At 43.2% G+C, this 20852-nt stretch overlaps 1 protein-coding gene across 1 annotated transcript; it reads left to right on the top strand.

Moving 5' to 3' along the window:
- Positions 1 to 661: 661 nt before the first annotated feature.
- On the top strand, positions 662 to 20179 carry DDX25 (DEAD-box helicase 25). Its single transcript, XM_060250916.1, has 12 exons — positions 662 to 860; positions 5297 to 5339; positions 6255 to 6305; positions 7049 to 7184; positions 10380 to 10472; positions 10963 to 11065; positions 12922 to 13036; positions 15005 to 15182; positions 17070 to 17307; positions 18519 to 18681; positions 18778 to 18966; positions 20031 to 20179. Exons 1-12 carry the CDS (start codon positions 783 to 785, stop codon positions 20090 to 20092), a joined length of 1449 nt encoding a protein of 482 aa, XP_060106899.1. The 5' UTR covers positions 662 to 782; the 3' UTR covers positions 20093 to 20179.
- Positions 20180 to 20852: the final 673 nt, after the last annotated feature.

Raw genomic sequence — 20852 nt, 5'->3', positions numbered from 1 at the left:
CTGGGGCGGCCAGCTGTAAAAAAACCAACACACTTTTTAATTCCACCCGGGCTGTCATCCCACACTCTAAATAATGCACTTTCAATCCGCTTCCCATGCAGTTTTCAACTGGATTTTACAGTGTGAACGGGCAAACCCAGTTGGAAAGTGGGTTGAAACTGAATTGAAAGTGCATCCTTCGTGTGTGTTTGAACAAAGCAGGAGTCAAGTGTCACCTTTAAGACCAACAAAGTTTTATTCAGAACGCAAGCTTTCGTGTGCTAAAAGCACACTTCTTCAGACGAGGTACTTTTAGTGTGCTTTTAGTACACGAAAGTTTACGTTCTGAATAAAACTGTTGTTGGTCTTAAAGGTGCCACTTGACTCCTGCTTTGTTCAACTGCTTCAGACCAACACGGCTGCCCGCTTGGCTGTTGGCTCTCTCTCGTGTGTGCGTGATCGCAGCCCCGCAGACGCTTTCGCGGACGTCTCTGCAGTTTACCAGAGCCGCCGCCAGGCGAAACTATTCCGCTTTCAAGGTGCCACCACACCAACAAGGCTCTGGCGCGCCTTTGCGTTGCGACAAGCGAGGCTGGAAGGCGACTTCGGCATCGCCGTCTCCACGGCAACCGCGCCCAAGGAGCGGGCTAGGAGCAATAGCGACGAGGCCACGCCCCCTCCCCCTCTCGGCCTCGCCCAACAGCCTGCAGGAGGCGCGAGCTTCTGGGCTCGGCCTCGTGCTTGGTCGAGGCGCCTCACGTGGTCCCTTCCCCTTGGCGGCTCGCGGAGGAGCTGGGCGAGAGATGTGGCCGCGGAACAGACGGTTGGCGAGGGGGCTGGTTGAGGTCTCCGCGAGGGATTCTTTTGGGCTCCCTCAGAGTGTAAGAGGGGGTAGGGGCGCCTCCAGTTGGCGGGCAGACACCAGCCTTCGTCTTCCTCAGTCTCCTTTTCCTGTCTCTGGGTCGTATCCCTCCACCTTGTTACCCGGATAACGTACTAATTTAGGCGACAAAACGCCGCCTCAGAGTAACGTGGAGGGTTTCACGTGCGGCCTAAATTAAAAGCACTAATCTTGACCTCTCAGTGGTTGGGCTCCTTGGGTTAAAAGTAAAAGTAATCCCCGCTGCAAGCATCAGTTGTTTCCGACTCAGGGGTGAGGTCGCATCACAACGTTTTCACGGCAGACTTGTTAAGGGTGGTTTTGCCATCGCCTTCCCCAGTCATCTACATTTGACCCCCAGCAAGCTGGGTACTCATTTGGTCGACCATGGAAGGCTGAGTCAATTTTTGAGCCGGCTACCTGAACCAGCTTCTGCCGGGATCGAACTCGGGTCCTGAGCAGAGCTTGGACTGCAGTGCTGCAGCTTTACCACGCTGCGCCACGGGGCTCTCCTTAGGTTACTCAATAAAGCCTTTAACCACTCCCACCCCGCTTTTTTTCAGATCTAATATCTCCCCAGATCTATTTTCTTTGTTTCATGCATGTAGCATAGAGTATGTTGACCTTTTTTCTTGTATCTTGCTCCAAGTTATGTGATTTTTTTGAAAAACCCTTTTGTAATTTTTAATTTAATTTTTTTATTAACACCCATCCTCTTTATGTACTGCAGTGTACCCAACAGTACTAGATCTCCCTATGATAATATTATATAATATGGTGTTTAATGTGGCAAAATACAGCAGTAGTGTCTTATAATACCATGTTATATGTTTATGATATACTGCTAATGCAATATGCTGTGTCATTGGCTATTACAGGGGTGGCCAAATTGCAGCTCGGGAGCCACATGTGGTTCCTTCACACATATTGTGTGGCTCTCAAAAGCCCTCACCACCCCATCTGCGGATTTGGAGAAGGCATTTCTCTCTTTAATTCTCTTATCCAAACCAAGTCAGCTAGCAGCTTGGAGAATGCATTTAAAGTTAAAATTGTTTTCTTTCCATCCCCCCCCTTTTTCTTTCCTACCTTCCTTCCTTGGAGCTCTCAAACATCTGATGTTTGTTCTGTCTGGCTCTTACGTTAAGCAAGTTTGGCCACCCATGGGCTATTATAACAAGTAAAGTGATATAGATCTTATATGGGTGCAATCCTGGTTTGAATGATTAGAAAATTGTCCCTCTGGTTACTTATCATCCAACTGTGTGGTATGTGGCAGGACATCATTTTTCATGTCTGCATTGGAGCTATACATTTGTTTGACAAACAACACGAGTAAAGATTTGGTGCATCTTCTCTGGAATGAGCACTGTGATGTAAAGACTTCTCAGATGATTTTGTAGGATTTGGCAGCTTCCAGTCATGATCGCATCAGGTGGTTCATGTGGTTAGGTTTTGTTTACTATGAGAAGCAAGTATAAGTTATTTGTATTAGAGGAATACAAGTTGGGGATGTGTAAGGAATCATGAGAAGATAATAACATCCCCACTGTCTCAGTCTGCTGAGTTTTGAGGGGAGGGTAAAACCCTGCCCTGAATCTCAACATTCTAGCACTGTAGCATACCGGTACTTGCCTCATAGAGCTGGTTACTGAATTTTAGAGCTAGGTGAGGGAGCCGGTGTTGAGTAGTGGTTACAGTAGATTTGGTAGACTTGGATTCAAATTCTCATTCTACCAGGAAGTTCACAGACCTCTCTTTTTGTCTCTATCTCACGGATGTTGTGAGGATAAATGGTGCGGGGTGTGTGTGTGTGTTGAATTCTGAGCTCTTTAACGAAAGGGAGGGATAAAAATATGCACTAGATCAGTGATGCTTAATGGGCTCTGCACACAGACATAAGAACATAAGAGAAACCATGTTGGATCAGGCCAGTGGCCCATCCAGTCCAACACTCTGTGTCACAGTGGCCAAAAATTTTTAATATATAAATATATACATATATGCACACTGTCGCTAATAGCCACTGATGGACCTCTGCTCCATATTTTTATCCAACCCCCTCTTGAAGCTGGATATGCTTGTAGCCGCCACCACCTCCTGTGGCAGTGAATTCCACATGTTAATCACCCTTTGGGTGAAAAAGTACCTCCTTTTATCCGTTCTAACCCGACTGCTCAGCAATTTCATTGAATGCCCACAAGTTCTTGTATTGTGAGAAAGGGAGGAAAGTACTTTTTTCTCTGCCTTCTCCATCCCATGCATAATCTTGTAAATCTCTATCATGTCACCCCACAGTCCACGTTTCTCCAAGCTAAAGAGCCCCAAGCGTTTTAACCTTTCTTCATAGGGAAAGTGTCCCAAACCTTTAATCATTCTAGTTGCCCTTTTCTGCACTTTTTCCAATGCTATAATATCCTTTTTGAGGTGCGGTGACCAGAATTGCACACAGTATTCCAAATGAGACTGCACCATCGATTTATACAGGGGCATTATGATACTGGCTGATTTGTTTTCAGTTCCCTTCCTAATAATTCCCAGCATGGCATGGGCCTTTTTTATTGCAATCAGGATCTACAAGTCTTGGGGGCTTTCAGCACTGTTTGGGACTTTAGACATCCCCTGCCACTTGCAGTGGCTTCTGACAACCAATGGAGCTCTCACATCTCCTGAGGATATGAAGAAGAAGAAGAAGAAGAAGAAGATATTGGATTTATATCCCGCCCTCCACTCCGAAGAGTCTCAGAGCGGCTCACAATCTCCTTTACCTTCCTCCCCCACAACAGTCACCCTGTGAGGTGGGTGGGGCTGGAGAGGGCTCTCACAGCAGCTGCCCTTTCAAGGACAACCTCTGCCAGAGCTATGGCTGACCCAAGGCCATTGCAGCAGGTGCAAGTGGAGGAGTGGGGAATCAAACCCGGTTCTCCCAGATAAGAGTACGCACACTTAACCACTACACCAAACCAGCTCTGATTGGTGGCCACTACACCAAACCAGCTCTGATTGGTGGCCAATCTCCAAATGGAGACTGGAGATCTCCCTGAATTACAACTGATCTCCAAGCTGCATAAATGACTTTTTATTTGTTTATTTAAAATATTTATATTTATTCCACTTCTCCTGGAGGAAATGGCTGCTTTGGAAGGTGAACTGCATGGCATTATATCTTATCAATGTCCCTCCCTCCCTAAACCTCGCTCTTCTTGGTCCTCTCCTCCCAAATCTCCAGGTACTTGCGAACCCAGAGTTGGGAACCCTACCTGAAGGTAAAGACCCAGACTTCTGCCCCATGCCATTAAAAAGTGGTACACAGCAAAACCAAACACTAAAGAGTTGGCAAATGGCCACGAGGCACAGAGGTCTCACTTGTCTGCCATGCTGTTTTCCTTTCTACATGTTTTTGTACTTGTGGGAAGCATTCAGTGATAATGTCTCATACTTGGTTGGTGCTAGTGGTTAACAGCCACTACATTGTTTCTTTGTTTGCTTTGTTAGCTGCCTCCAGGTGTCTGAAGAAGAGGTCCATAAAGCTCCTAGATAGATAAAGCCTACTCCTGGGCTGAGTTCTGTAGTGAAGGAGATGGGAATTTAGCTGCCTTTCTTCCTACTGTGTGGGAGAGTTGAGAAGGATGTGTGTTTCATGTCTTCCAGCTGCTGTAAACCCTTAGGAGCATGAGTTTTCCCTCTGGTGTTCCCTCTCCAACAGCTGCCCTTAGCCTTCTGTAGTTGTATGCAGCAAGCACATTTATCCCTTGTAGTGTATCGCAAGGTTGGCATAACGTAATAACGTAACAGCGAATGGACGACACACCGCCTCACGCGGCCAGGTGCGGTACGGACAGGGGCTGTCCCTCAGCGGCACCGCAGAGCGCGCGAACGCTCCACCAATCACCTGCTAGGGCGGGAAGCCCGAATAGCCGGGATAGGGCTGGCCTGACTGAGAGGCCGTTCCGGGTATTGTATATATAGCGGGACCCGGCCTGCGTGTTCTGTCTCTTACCTCTTATAATGTACCTGTAATAAAGCATGTTGCCCTTCTACCGTCTCACGTCGTGGTACATTATATCCCTCATCAGATAGAAGTGCTCAATTTATGGACTAATTTCTGCCCTACTTATTTGGGTATTGCCTGAGTTTGCAGAAGCCCTTCCGGGCAATCCCTTGCCACTGTTTTACAGGTAGCCATTTGACTGTATCTATTAGAAGATAACAAGTAGAGATTCATCATTATATTGCTCTAGTTGGATTTGACAGGGTCACATGTCATCAGTGCTAAGCTCTTAATTGTAATTTTAAATTGTGTTTTGATTGACCTTTAGCTGCCCTGAGTCTGCTTGCGGAGAGGGCAGGATAGAAAACTAAAGTAATAAATAAATAAGCCCTGGGCTCAACATGCTTTAATTTGCCCTAGTCATGGTGGTTAATCTTTCTGTCTTCCAGCTCAGCAGATCATGTGGGACTATCCAACATTTCACTGCTTCAGGTAAAGAAGTAACTGAGTTTCTCTTGCCTGTTAGTGCTGTACAGCAGTTTCATTTGTCAGCCTTGTTTGTCTTGGATATCTGGATTGGCAAGATACAAAACAAATGCAGTAATTATTTACTGTAAGCACTTCTTTTGTTTCTTCTTGCTATGTAATAGATTACACTACTACACTTGATCTTAGCTGAAAGGCTGAGAAACAATAGATTGTTTATTGACTCATTGCTAAAATATTGTTAATAATAAAAAGGTGTGTTTCACAGTAATATTTATTTACACATGTTACAGAACAATCCAAAACTTGGTATTGTGTTTTTTTTTAAATGCCCATAACATTCTCAAATTTGGGAACACAACTCTTCGTTAAAAGCTCTCTTAGACTTTGTCATTCTGTTCTTATTTGTTTCATGTTACTGTTTCCACATGTGTGTATTATTTGGGTAGCTAAATAGCATGATGAATGTTCTTGGCCCATTTAATACTTTTGCTTGGACACTGCATTTCTAGCTTTTATTTTTCCTCTTCTTTTGATAGTGAATCTTGATGCACTGTGTTCAGTGTTTAAACTATCCTCATATTTTGGCAGGTTACCCTTTTATGGCATTATCATAATCTACTTGAGTGGCTTTTATTTATTTACATTATTTATCTCCCAGAATGGTTTAAAAGGTTAAATAACAACCTTTAAAAAATTTTTTTTACTGTTATAACCCTCAAGTCATCAATTTTAACATGCAGATTCTTTGTGGGACTTTTTATAAGGTATTTTAAAGGTTGTTTTAGATGACTAAAATGTTCTGGTCAATGACTGTATTAATAAACTGAACTGAACTCCCCCCCTCCCCCAGGGAAAAAACTCTTTGCATTATAGTTTGGATTGTCTTTATAAGATGGGCTTGCAACATTTTTTTTTAAGAGAAGAGAGGCTGCAGCAACAATGCAGACGAGGATGAAGATGATGATCGAGGTAGGACAACATACTACAGTAACATTTTTTTTCTTAATGAGTTAGAAAACTGCTGTTGGGGTTGTATTTACAGATAGAGGCTCACATGATTTTAGGAACTGCTTCTATGGAGGATGCATTTGCATGGAAAAATAAAGGGCTAGGAGAACCCCCCTCTGCCTGACAAACTCAGACTTCTGTGGGTAGTTATTTTTTTATTATTACAATTTTTTTGAATAGACAATGAAACAACAAAGAGACAGCAATATTTCCATAAAGGGGACAACATGATCTCTCCAGAAGCATAAAAGCAAATACAAAATAAATTAGAAATATAGTGTGGTAGTTGAAAGTTTTTAACTGAAGAGCAGGCATTTCCAGAAAGACATAACTTCTCAGTGCTTATATACATCAGGCAAGTCAAAAGTAAATAAGCTCATGATAAAATTTGTTTTTGTGGAGAACATCATTTTTAGTTAGATAAGAAATTATTGGGAACCAAAGGGCAATAAACTTCTCTTTACTGCATTCTGTCTGTATATTAGAATGCATTCTGTCTGTATATTAAATGCATAAAGGAAATAAATCCATAGTTGTGATCTCCAGACTTGTATGGAGGGTAGTGTACTGCTTTTCCAATGTGCAGCTAACATTAATCTTGCCATTGCTTTTCTTTCTGCATTCATTTCATGAGAGGACACCTGGCCACCAACCCAAAAGTACTGTTTTATTATTGATTTTATTCTTCTGTTAACATTAAACAGCAACTTTAGCAGAAACTTCGCTCTTAAACAAGTTGATAAGAAAATCCCTTGTGGACTGCAGCAACAACGTAGAAGTTCTTCAACGAGATCCCAGGTCACCCCTGTTTTCTGTAAAAACATTTGAAGAACTGCATCTGTGAGTAACAATAAAATACATAACACAATGTCTGTAAATGTCCTTGTGCAGTGAGGGGCTGTAAGTGAGTTTAGTCTACTCAGAAATTTAAACCAGCCAGGGTAACTCACTAAGGAATTGTCATTCTACCTGCTATCCAGTGCCCAGCGTTTTGAACTGAGTTTTCCTTGTATCTTTGAAAACCCTGCTCAGTATTGTTTCTGAATGTATGCTGTCTGTCATTTAAAGGCTTACTTACCCACTGTTCTCTATTTCTTTTGTCCCAAACTGCTTCTCTTTTGCTGCCCATTTTCGTTCTCTACCTCCATCTCCAGCTTTGCATGGTAGTTCTTGTATCATTCCTCTAAGATTTTTATGGTGTTCCCACAAGGGTAGCACACACAACATTTATGTAAATCATGATGAAAGATATTGGTGATACTGCTGCATTCTGGACCAGTTGCAATTTCTAGGTCAGCCAAGGGTCACCCTGCATAGAACGAATTACATTAGTCTAGTCTGGAGGTGACCATTGCATGGATCACTGTGGCTAAGTCAGGGTGATACGGGAAGGAACCAGTTGCCTGACCTGGCACAGATGGAAAAATGCCAGTCTGGCCACATTTGTGACCTGGACCTCCACAGAAAGGGAGGCATCCAGAATCACACCTAGGCTTCTGTCAGTTGGCACTAGTGTTAAAGGAACATCATCAAGAGCTGGGGGTTGGCACCCTAAACCCAAATTTGCCCAGCCACAGAACCTCTGTCTTAGATGGATTTAATTTCAGCTGGCTGTATTTCAACCAACCAAGCACAGCCCTCAAACTGTTGGCCAAAATACCTGGGGCAGTATTCAGTTGGCTGTCAACCACATATTGGTGACAGCCTAGCCTGAAACTCCATATCAGCTAGATGAGGGGGGGACATATAGATGTTAAGTAACATAGGGGAGAGGATTGCCCCTTGAGGGATACCACACACCAAAGAATGTTGTGGGAGACCCAATTCTATAGCACCACCCTCTGTCCCCGACCCTTCAGAAATGAGACAAATCATTTTACCACTTTATTTTGTTCTTTCTTGATTTAATCTAGTGCTGTGCTAAAAGTATGCATGTAATTTTTAATAAATACTTTATAGCTTTTAATTCTGACATTGATTCTCTGTACCACATAGGCCTCTACCATTTGGTGCACACTATTCTAAAAAGGGTGGATGATACAGTAAATTGTCCCCATGGTAGCCAGGTTCTGGGCTAATGGGAGACACTGAGGCAAGGCCTCTGAGCTTGGAAGGGGAGCTGAGGGTCCTGATCTCTTCATTGGGAAACCCCTGTATTAATTAGGTGGTGGTAGTGGTTACTTGAGAGTAAAGGAGAAACCCCCCTCCAGGGAGTTGGGAACCCCCCAGGAGGGCAGGGTGGAATGGGGCCCACAGGCCAGAGCAAGCATGTTCTGCCACAGGGTCCAGTTTGACCACCTTAAAGGCTATGTTGCGATTATGGGACCTGTGTAGACAAAAGCAACATGGAATAAGGACTGTAATAAGGAGAATTGACAAAAATAGTGTGCGTGAAGTTCTTGTTCTGCTTGTGTACATGTAAACTTTACACCATTCAGTGGTGATATATGATTTCATTTCTTAATCTGCTGTTTTCTACACTGTTTCCGGTGTTTAATTAAATAGGGTTTTTAAAAGCAGTAAGGGAATTACGCGAAACTGGAAAGAAGTTAGACTAGGGTTGATGACAACCATATGTTGATGATAACCAGGGTTTCTCCTGTATTTATTTATACACAGCCACACATTTGACAGAGCTTTAATACAATTATGAGAAACTGTGAGGAGGTTAGGATTTGATTTTGTGGTAGCAATAATTAGAAAACCTTATCATTAACATGCAAAACCCTGAAGGCTAAAAAAAAAGATTAACTTTCCTCCTAAATTTTGGGCTGGCTTCTAGAGCCAGAGAAAATTTGCCAGGGCTTTTCATAGATTTATATAAACCTTCTGTATTGCAACAAGCCAGAAACAGAGCAAAAGGAACTGAGGACTTCAATTTAAAGCATCTGGTGATGGGAAAAAGAATACTTTTAGCAGAACATTCAAATGTTTCACATTTGCAAATTATTTTGTGCACTGGAAGAAAGCAAGAAGAGAAGTACTTGCCTGCTTCAGCTAGGGGAAATACTTTATCCCAAATAGCTCAAGAAAGAGTTTATTTACTCTATACCCCACCTGTCTCCACAACGGGGATCCAAAGCAGTTTGATCCTCACAAGACTCCAATAAGGTAGATGAGAGTTTGTGTCTGGCTTAGGGTCACCCAGCAAGCTTCCATGGCTTTCAATAAACTGAAAAGCTGTTTTAATACTTACCGTGTAGCTTTGTTTGTTGAATGTTGCCATGCTAGAAGAAGAGTTGTTTTTTATACCTTGCTTTTCTCTACCCAAAGGAGTCTCATAGCAGCTTACAATCACCTTCCCTTCCTTTCCCCACAGCAGACACCCTGTGAAGTAGGTGGGGCTGAGAAAAGTACCGTGACCAATGTTTCCTCTAAGCTGTGGAGTCTTGTGAGCAAAAATTCTACATTGTGAGCTACTGGCATTAAAATTGCAAGCTACTGCATAAATTAGTTTGCTTTGGGGCCATTTTTCCAGAGCTAAGACAAAAAATGTGTGAGCTGGATGCTAAAAAATTGTGAGCTAGCTCACATTAACTCAGCTTAGAGGGAACAGTGGCTGTGACTGACCCAAGGTCACCCAGCTGACTTCATGTAGAGGAGCGGGGAATAGAACCCAGTTCTCCAGGTTAGAGCCCGCTGCTTTTAACCACTATACCACACTGGCTCATGCTGTTTGATTGCATTGTCTTGCACTATAATCCTCCTGGAGTCTCAGCAAAAAAGGTGGGCTGACTACTTTATCTCTCAATGGAAATGGTGAGCTGTTACAAGGAATTTACAGCATGGGCTTTAACAGACCATCCAAAATACAAGAGACTGCTCTTCCAATGTTGCTAGCCATTAAACATACTTGACTGTGTGAAAGTTGATATTTTCAGTGGTTCTTTAGTATAGAGGTGGTAGCTAGCATCCCTGTCATACCTGCTGCTGCACTGCATTTTGATGTCGGGAAAGTTTAAGTTTAAAATAATCTTGATTTTATTTAGATTCCTTAACATCTTGTAATTAGCTACTTTATCTCTCATTTAACAGAAAAGATGAGCTGTTACAAGGAATTTACAGCATGGGTTTTAACAGACCATCCAAAATACAAGAGACTGCTCTTCCAATGATGCTAGCTGACCCGTAAGTTTTTTTTTAAATTTAAAATTTAAGTTAGTGTCTTGTACACATGAAGCTGCCTTATACTGAATCAGACCATTAGTCCATTGAGGTCAGTACTACCAACTCAGACTGGCAGTGGCTCTCCAGGGTTTCAGGTCAGAGGTCTTTTATATCACCTACTGCCTGACCTTTTTTTTTACCTGGAGATGCCAGGGATTGCACCTGGGATCTTCTGCATACCAAACAGATGCTCTACCAGTGAGCCACAGCCCCTTCACTCTGTGTTGTGCTTTTTAACCCCTTCCTCATCTCCAATTTTGTATTTTTTTGGTCTCGTCTCTTCCATTTGTTTGTATCACAACTGGTTTTGTGAATTTGTTGGGCCATTTCTGATTTGTTTGGAGATATGTTTTGATCCCCCCCCCCCCCTCCAAAGAATCCAGAGTCCCACTGCCTTTCTTGAATTATTGTTATCTGTTCGTAATAATGCAAGCTTGATACTGTATTTCAGACCGCAAAATCTTATTGCTCAGAGCCAGTCGGGGACTGGTAAAACAGCTGCTTTTGCCTTGGCTATGTTGAGCAGAGTAAATCCAGCAGAAAGATTTCCACAGGTAAAATATCAACATAAGTTTGTTATGATGCTTGCAGACGCATTGCGATTAACTTGGGAGCTTGAGTTGTGCAAACTGCAGTTGGCCCATTGTTTCCCAAACCTGCTATGGCACAGTCTTTCTTGGAAGATTGCAGTCAAAACAGATTCTCATGCCATGTGGATGGGCAGGTTAGAATTTTCACCCACAGTGGCACCATGTTACAACCACCATCCACTTGCAGCTGTCACTGCCCCCCCCCAACCATGGTTTTTATCAGCTTTTAAAATGTATAAATATGAATGCATTAAGCTGGCTTGGAAGTCAAAAGAAGCTAGTAAAAGGGACTTCTCCCTTCTCCTGTACACCACACAGTAGTCAGGTTTTGCAGTCTGCGGATTGCTCCCTTTATTTCTCCTTCCTTTGGAACCTCTACTGATAGCACTTCTCCATTGGGCACCGGTCCCTCTGCTACCTACATACTGTCCACCCTGCCTCCTTCTGCCTACCTCCAGAGAAGCGCTCTCAGTATGGACTCTCAAGGACAGGGCATGATGCAGCTCATGGATGGGACAAAGAGAAGCCCTTTTCAGTCTCACTTCCTGCCTCCAGCCTTGGGGTGGAAAGTACAGCAGAAAGTCCCATGTAGACTTTCTACACGAATGTAGAATGATGAGTCATTGTTGTGTGAAAGTGGCCAAAGATCTGCAGCGAGAGTGTTATGCGTCATAACTGCATTCATTACAACATAACTTCTCTGTTAAGGAATTTCATATTGACTTGGGGTGGGATTGGGTTTGGGTTTTAAAATGCATTCAAAGATTTGTGATTGGCTTAAGAGAGCTAAAGTAGTATAGTGGCTAAAAGTGAATTATAAATCAGGCAGTCTGTAACATGAAATCTTGCTAGGTGGTCTTGAGCAAGCCCCCCCCTCCCCCATATTTTCTGGGATTCCATAAAATATTGCATATATCATACTTTGAATGTGTGAATGTGCTATAAAATACTACAACCTAGGTCTTATAGACTGCTAGCAATACTTAACTGTTCACAAAGAAGACTTTAAAAAGCTGCTTTTCTTTTGCCTGTACAACTTAACTGATATCATCAGAGCAGTGGGAAAGATACAAGTTTTACAGTTTGCGGTCTACCAAACCTTGTCTTTCAGGGCTCAGTGATTGTGCTACAAGTCCAACTTGCAATCACATGTAACATTGGGAAACAAATGTTCTCGAGTGCTCCAGGATCCAGTTCAGCTCAGGAGCATGGAAAGGGGAAGAAGGACTTTGGTCTTCCCTCCTGCACTGTTCTCCCAAGCCTTGGGGGTGACAAAAAGAGAATCCCCAAGTGGGGCAAACACATTCCTTCTGGCCATTATAGTTCAGTAAAATGGTATAGGAGGGAAGTCTGAAGTCCTTCCTCCCCTTCTCAAGCCAAATCCGGCCCTAGTGAACCTGGGAACATAAGTTCCCAGAAGTTACATGTCAGTGCAACTCTAATCAGGGGAAGCCCCAACCCAACTTTTGTCACACATAGTCTAGTTTGGTCCTCAGGATTTTTCCCTTGAGGTTACAGGCATAGGTACATACATTTTCCCTGTGCTCTTGGGCACTCTTGCTGTTCTTTGTATAATATAAAAGTAGTATTTCTTGTTCTGTCCATATTCACGCTGACAATAACATTGGAGCGATTTTCCAGCAGTTGTATCTAGCTTTTGGCTGTATATTTAGTGTCTTGGGGAGGGTGGGAAATCAAATTCAGAGAAAAAGTATCAATGGATTGTATTTGCAGTTGCAATCTTGTGCTGTGCTTAACATGCGGCTGCTCAAACATGCTAAGTCTTTATCTCAGTCCATCTTTATTGTCTCATCCTAAAGTGCTTCTGCTTAAGTCCTACCTTTGAACTGGCTGTGCAAACGGGGCAGGTAATTGAGAAGATGGGAAAGTTCTGTGTACATATTGGTGTTATCTATGCTGTCCGAGGAAACAGACGTAAGTCTCTCTCAAATGCATTTTATTGCTTAATGTTTATATGTTACTTGTAGACTTCTCCTATGAATTTGCTTTAACTATGCTTGCTATAAAATATGAACTTAGTAATTTTAGTTGCATCCTACAATTATCTGTTGTAAAACCAGCTTTTCCTTTTTTCATAGCACTTCTGCCTATGCCTTGGGGAAATCAAAATTAGCTCTATAGATACAATGAATATTGCCACAATAATGTATGTTTTTAGTATGAGTGTTGCCACCACCTATGAGATGGTGCCTGATGAGTGGTATCTTCTACAAGAGCATAAGAGAAGCCATGTTGAATCAGGCCAGTGGCCCATCCAGTCCAGCACTCTGTCACACAGTGGCCAAAACCCAGGTGCCATCAGGAGGTCCATCAGCAGGACCAGAACTCCAGCAGCCCTCCCACTGTTGCTCCCCTGAGCACCAAGAATATAGACATCATTGCCCCAGGCAGTCTTCCATCCATAACTCGTGGCTAATAGCTGCTGATGGACCTCTGCTCCATATTTTTATCTAATACCTCTTGAAGCTATTTGTGCTTGTAGCTGCCACTGCAAATGTGTTCATGTAGTCCTTTAAAATGATTTTAAAAACAGAATTTAAATGGTTATCTTCAGGGGTCGTTTTGTAGAAAAATAGGTGGTGGAGCTCATTAGCATATGCTGCCCCCCCCCCCCCACCGAAAGCAACCCGATGCAAGAAAGGAGAGCCCTGGGCAAGTGAGGCCTGCTTGGGCTGGCCAGAGATCCAGCCAGCCCAAGCAGGCCTCGCTCACCTGGGGCTCTCCTTAGCTGCCCCCCCAGTCAAAAGGCCACAAGCCACCCACCACCCAAAATCACATAAGAGGTGGAGAAAGGGTGGCATGGACTTCTCCAGGGGTTAATGAGGGCTTCTGGGAGCGTGGCAAAGCCCCTGGTGGCTGGCTGCCCGCTCTCCTAATCCAGAGATTGTTATGCAGCTGCACCTACTATTCAATGAACAAGGTAGGTGGGGAGGAAGAGGGGGAACCCTCAGATTCAGGAGCTGTGCTCCTGTGAGCTCCTGCTGAATCTGAGGCCTGGTTATCTTCCCCTCCAAGCTGTAGTCTCTCTTGCTCTCTTTTTTGAGTTCCCTTAACAATGCATTTTTTTCACTGCTTGACATATTTAGATTCAGGTGGGTAGCTGTGTTTGTCTGAAGCAGCAGAACAAAGTTTGAACCCAGTGGCACTTTTAAACCCAAGAAAGTTTTATTCAAGGTATAAGCTTTTGTGCGCATGCATACTTCAGATACGATGAATTAGAAATTACCAGTCCATGCATAGAGATAGTGGGTGAGTTGTAAATTAGCATACAGCATAATGAAGATGTTTAACAGATTCAAGAGCCAAACAGGAGGAATAACAAGCTTAGTTTATATGGCTCACCCTTGAGAGGAGATGGATGGAACATCTTGGCAGGGTCTCAGTTAATTACTCTCAGCAATCCGCAATCAAGGATACATCTGCCCATCAGTTTCCAATTTTGACATTTATTTCCTTCACACGCACACACCTCAAATTAAACCCAAACAAATGGTAACCACATAAACTAAGCTTGTTATTCCTTGTTTGGTCCTTAAATCTGTTAAACATCTTCATTATGCGGCATGCTAATTTACTGTTCACCCTCTATCTTTATGTATGGATTGATAATTTCCATTTCATTGTTTCTGAAGAAGTGCATGCACACAAAATCTTCTACCTTGAATAAAACTTGCTTGACATATTGTATGTGATTTAGAAAAGTGCCTGCAGTCAAGAGTGTTGAATACTCCCCTTTTCTCATTTATTCTTATCATGCTATCAGTGCAGGAACAGGAAAATACCACTAACTGTTTTAAAAAATAATGCTGTTTGCACTCTCAGTTTTTTTAATGTAACAGATATGCTTGACAACATGGAAAAAGTGGTGTCCTTCTCTCTTAGTTCCAAGAGGAACCATCATTGAACAACAAATAGTAATCGGAACCCCGGGGACCCTGATTGATTGGTGTTTCAAGCTAAAACTTGTGGATGTGAAGAAAATTCGAGTTTTTGTCCTGGATGAAGGTGATGTCATGATTAATAAACAGAATTTCTTGGACCAGAGTGTCCGGATTCAGCGGTAAGTGCTGGTTAGTCATTCTGTTTGTATTTCTTATTGTAAGCTGCCTTGACAGTATTTCTAAAAGGCAGGGTATGATTTTGACTAAATAACCTAACATTGCATAATTAACTTCTAGAACTTGCTGCTCAGTCTGTAGTGACGGGTTACTAGTTTAGATGGCTTCAGAGGAGGATTAGATAGCTTCCTGGAGTTTAGGTCTATCAGTAGCCATTGGCCATAACAAGTGAATGGAATTCTCGTATTCAAAAGTGGTGGACTGAATGCTGGGGACAATAATAGGTGGAAGGCTTTGTATTTTGTGAAGAGGGGCCGTACCAAGGCAAAAAGAAGATGAAAAGACAAATGGTGCAAAGGAAAGAATCCTTAATGACTGTATAACCCCCACACGTTTTGAGTGTAGCTTTGACAGAGGAATCTACCAAAATAATACAGTCATTAAGGATTCTTTCCTTTGCAGCATTTGTCATATCATCTTCATTTTGTCTTTTGTGAGCCTTCTGGGAAATCTGAATAGCCACTGTGGAAAACATAGTGCTGGACTAGGTGGTCTGATCCAACAGGGGTGGTCTTACATTCCTTGCTTAGGTGTAACTTAAATTGATAGAAATCACTTTTCAGCTGACTCCATATTTACAGATATCATGGGATACTCACAGCATACCTTATATGGAAATCACTTTAAAGATAGCTTTGCGTATTGTTTTTCCTGTGCACCTACTGTTGCCTAACTTGGAAAGGCCAAAACATAGATGTAGGGGAGAGTCAGCGTCATGGCAGCAGAGATGTAATCTGTTGCACAGTAGTTGGGCAACTCTAAAGTTAGTGGGGGGCAGATCAGCATTGTATCTCTTTCCCATTTGTAGGAAGAAAGTGTGTACAGTAATAGTGCAGGTCATGTAAAGAATGAACCTGTCTTATCTTTGTACTGCTGTGTGCTTTGTGAGGCTGGGGTTGGCAATGGCTTTCAGTGCATCCTTTGCATGAATGAATGTGGGAGTTTTTTCCTACTGAGCAGCTGCTATGTGCAGGCGGGTCCTACAGAAAACAGAACACGTTATTATAAGGGCTTTGAACAAAATTTTTAAAAAAACTGGATAGCCACAACTTCAATATATTTCCAGAATTCATAAATGAAGGATTTGGTCTAGCTTCTCTCCCTTCTTGAAACCAAGAATGCCTAATTGCCGTTTAGTCAAATCTTTAGATAGCTTTAAATAATATCAAGTGAAGATTACACAGTAAACTCTGAAATGTGCATAGCATAACCTTCTTTGCATAGGGAAGCATTAGAACCAGGAAGATGAGTACTATAGCCACCTACCTTAGTCTTCACAAGTTTGCTGAGTGTCTGCAGAGGTTTACTTGGAAACCTCTGAGCTTCGGCTTGTATAATACTAGTTTCCTAAGGTGTTGGCATAGTTAGTTTCAAATATTGATCTTCAGCTACATACTTTGTGGATGCTGGATCTCTCTCCAATTCATTTGAATGAACCAAGTGAGGAGAAGGAGTATTTTGAGCCTTGCTTGCCTGGTAGCCTCTGAAACAGAGGAAGAAGAGTTGGTTTTTATACCCCGCTTTATATCTCTTAAGGAGCCTCAAAGTGGTTTACAATTGCCTTCCCTTTCTCTCCCTGCAACAGGCCCCTTGTGAGGTAGGTGGGTCTGAGAGAGTTCTGAGACTCTCAAGGTCACCCAGCAGGCTTCACGTGAAGGAGTGGGCAATCAAACCTGGTTCTCCAGATTAGAGTCTGCCACTCTTAACTCTTACACTGCATTGGCACTTCGTTATAATGAGTGCTGGCCAAAAATTCAGAAATGTAGCTTGGAGATTAAATGTAGTCTGCTTCGGTCCCTGTGTGATAGGACCCATTTTTTTTCTTTCAGGGTATTGTCGCCTGATTGTCAGATGCTTCTGTTCTCAGCAACATTTGACGATCCTGTGCTGCTCTTTGCACAGCGCATTGTGCCAGATCCCAATGTTATTAAGCTCCGTAGAGAAGAGCTGACTCTTGACAATATCAGGCAGTACTACTTTCTGTGTGAGAACAACGAAGATAAGTACAAAGCTCTGTGCAATATCTATGGCAGTATCACTGTTGGCCAGGCTATGATCTTTTGCCAGGTAAATTTCTGCTGCTTCTTCAGCAAACTTGGAAGGGGCAAAACAAAGATGCAGGGGAGGGTCACTGTCTTGCTAACAGGGATGTAATCTGTTGCATAGTAGTTGGGCATCTCTAAAATGAGTGGAGGGGGGAAGGGGGCACATCTTTCCCATTTGACCACTTACTTGGTAGAGCTTCTTCAAGAACTAATTCTCACCGTGATGTCAGAGAGATGGGAGAGGCTCTGGCTCAGTGGTAGAACCTCTGCTCAGCATGCAGAAGGTCCCAGCGTCAATCCCTGGCATTTCCAGTTAAAGAATCTGGCAGCAGATGATGTGAAGAAGAAGAAGAAGAAGAAGATATTGGATTTATATCCCGCCCTCCACTCCGAAGAGTCTCAGAGCGGCTCACAATCTCCTTTATCTTCCTGTGGGATAGCTTTTGCCAGTGTGAGCAGACAGTGCAGAATATGATGGACCAAGGGTCTGATTCAGTATAAGGCAGCTTCATGTGATCATGAAAGAGTTGGACATTGCTGATTTTTAGTGTCAGTCTGTAGTGGCCATGCGAAGAAGTTGGCTGGATTTAGTTTCAGGTATGCTACTGCAGACCTTTCCTTTGTAGTGATGTGACAAAAGCTAACTTCAGCCTGATCCCTGTTCCTGCCAGAGTGTGATGCCATCTTAGTGTTCCATCCAGAGTTTTATCTCCTGATCGGAGCTGTGAAAAAAGTAGCTCTGTGTGTCTGCAGTAAAAAGTTGGTTGTCTCAGTGTTGCTTGGCTGATGCTTGTGATGTCACTTCCTGCTATCTGACAGGAGCGTAGAACATTAAAATAGTTAATTTTTAAAATAAGTTTATGAATGAATGGAAAATACATCTGGAGTACTTAAAAATAGTAGATAGTGTACCAAATTCGAAAGGAGAGCTGACAGCTTGCCCAGTATAGTGCACACTATTAAGAGCGTCTGTCATTGCAGTTGAGAGATAGCTGGGCTTGCATGTGGCCTTAGGACCTTTTCTAAGTTATCAACATGTAAAATGTCGTCTTCACCTGAAAACACAATTGCCGTTAAACTGGTTTACATGAATCCAGTGTTTCAGTGTGAGAGGAACAGGTGGCACTGGGCCAGTGTGTTAAAACTTTGACTACCACAGCATAACCAGGCTGTTTCAGTGTGTAGCAGTGTCCATAATCTTTTTTCTGCCTTTTGCCTTTGTTCCTTTAATAGACCCGTAGGAACGCTAAATGGCTAGCTATGCAGCTATCAAATGATGGGCACCAGGTATCCCTCTTAAGCGGGGAGCTTACTGTTGAGCAGCGGGCAGATATCATTCAGCGATTTCGTGAGGGGAAACATAAAGTCCTTATCACAACCAATGTCTGTGCCAGAGGTACTGAATCCATGAAGTCAGTGCAAAATTAATTGCCGTACTGTGTGCTTGTGTACTGAGAGCTCTCAATAATCTTCTTGTTCATACTTCTTGTAGGCATTGATGTGACACAAGTCACAATAGTGGTCAACTTCACCCTGCCCACAAACTTTGACAACTTTGCTGATTTTGACACCTACCTTCACCGTATAGGTCGCGCAGGCCGCTTTGGGAAGAAAGGTGTGGCCTTCAACATGGTCGAAAGGCATAAGTTACCACTACTGTATGCGATTGAGGAGCACTTCAGTGAGTACGTTGTCATTTTCATGCCTGTTAGGATGGAATACCAGGTTTTGAACCCACCTGACTGGGATTTGAATCCCTGCTTGGAAAGGAGTGAGCTGACTTTTCATTTCTGTGCAATAGCGTTACAAGGAAGCTAACTGTGGGAGACAGGCTGTGATGCACTGGGTCTTGGACCATGCACAAGACCTCATGGTGGCTTCTCTGTCTCTTGCTGCCCAGCACCTGGTCACCACGGGGATCGTTTACTGCCTTGTGTGCTCCTGGAGGAATAGCCACTTGCCAAGTGACTGCCTTCCTCTTAGTTTCCTTTTAAAATACCATGTCCAAGATGGTAGAAAATGTTCACAAGCATACTTTTAGCACAGCACTAGATTGTGCAAGGGATTTAAAAGAAATGGGTAAAATACAATTCCTCTGTCCCTTTCTCTGTACATGCCCTATCAGATGTTAAAATATAGGGCAGGCTCCTTAGCTTAGGACGTTATAGATCTCCACAGAGTTTCCTCTACGTTGCAGCTTCCTCCAGCTCTTCAGCCCAGCACATGGTTAATGGCCTTCTCCTACAGATCTCAATTAAGAGTCATTTCTGCTCTGATGGACTCGGCACCAAAGAGTGTTTCTTCCTTACTCCCAAGTTTTGTCACCTCTGTTCCCTAGCCACTGACCAGGTCAGACCAGGTTAGAGAAGCTTTTCCTGGAGATCTTCAGGAGTTCCTTCTTGAAGTCTCTCCAGTATTTTAACACCTCCATCTCTGTTCCCTGCTTGAATGGGTGGTGGTGGGGGGAGAGACTGGACCCTCCTGTTTTTTCTAGCTAGATGTATTAGCAGTTCTTAAAGAGGTAGCTGTGGTGAGCCTGGAAAGCCATTGATTGATTTCCACCACCCTGCTTGTTTCCCAGGGGAAAAGGGGGATTTTAAAGCACAAACTGAAGGTTTTGCTCATTTCAAGGGCCTCCAAAGAAAAAAATGTGCTTCTTCACGAAGTGTATAAATGCAGCTCCCCTCATGGCACATCACCTTTCCAAAAAGATCAATTAGAAAATAACTTCCTTTTCTCTTTCAGAAATCACCATTAAGCACCTTGATCCAGAAGACATGGACATGCTAGAAAAAATAGAAGACTGAATTATTTAAAATGTTGAATAATCTGCAAAAAAAAAGTTTGTCAAAATTGGAAAATAAATTGCTCTAAGCTTGCTGTTAAGTAATAAATGTAATGACTTTTACTGGTTACCAGAAATTGGGGGGGGGGGGGGGGGACACTTGAACTATATTGGATTTTATATCTTACTTTTTGACCAACTTGTCTGTAAACAGCTGGCTGTAGTCTTTACCGGAATGTCCCTGTGCTTTCCATGTTTATAATTCTGTTGTATGACTCAGTGTTATTTCACCAATAGCTGTGATGGTGGAAATGCCCCCAGACCTGAATAGTTAATGATTTAGCATGCTGGAGTGCCAGCATCCTGTTTTAGGATTGCAATAGGAAAGACAGGTTGCTTACCTGTAACTGTAGATCTTCGAGTGGTCATCTGTGCATTCACACTCATGGGATAGTGCGCCTGCGCCGATCCCCGAATCGGTACCTGAAAAAGCCCGGGATTTTTTCGCGCTCGGCGCCAATGGGCATGCGCGGGCGTCCCAATGCGCATGCCCACCAGCGCCAGCGCGGGGATCCCGCCAGTTCCTTCCTGACCGCCGAAAGCCTCTTACTGGAAGGAGACCGTCAGCAGCGGGGAAGGAGGGCGGGTAGTGTGAATGCACAGATGACCACTCGAAGATCTACAGTTACAGGTAAGCAACCTGTCTACCTTCTTCGTGGTCTCTGTGCTTCACACTCATGGGAGACTAGCAAGCAAAGCATACCTGGAGGTGGGAAGACGGT

The sequence above is a fragment of the Heteronotia binoei genome, chromosome 12, assembly GCF_032191835.1.
Source record: "Heteronotia binoei isolate CCM8104 ecotype False Entrance Well chromosome 12, APGP_CSIRO_Hbin_v1, whole genome shotgun sequence".
NCBI lineage: Eukaryota > Metazoa > Chordata > Lepidosauria > Squamata > Gekkonidae > Heteronotia > Heteronotia binoei.
This window is presented reverse-complemented; position numbering and strand designations above follow the sequence as displayed.

Bases quoted from the DNA above. Each gene is read 5' to 3' on its own strand.
- DDX25 (XM_060250916.1), top strand. From the start codon at position 783: ATGTGGCCGCGGAACAGACGGTTGGCGAGGGGGCTGGTTGAGGTCTCC. The intron at 10,473-10,962 runs GTAAGTTTTTTT...ACTGTATTTCAG, and splicing joins CCAATGATGCTAGCTGACCC to ACCGCAAAATCTTATTGCTC. The intron at 18,682-18,777 runs GTACTGAATCCA...TACTTCTTGTAG, and splicing joins AACCAATGTCTGTGCCAGAG to GCATTGATGTGACACAAGTC.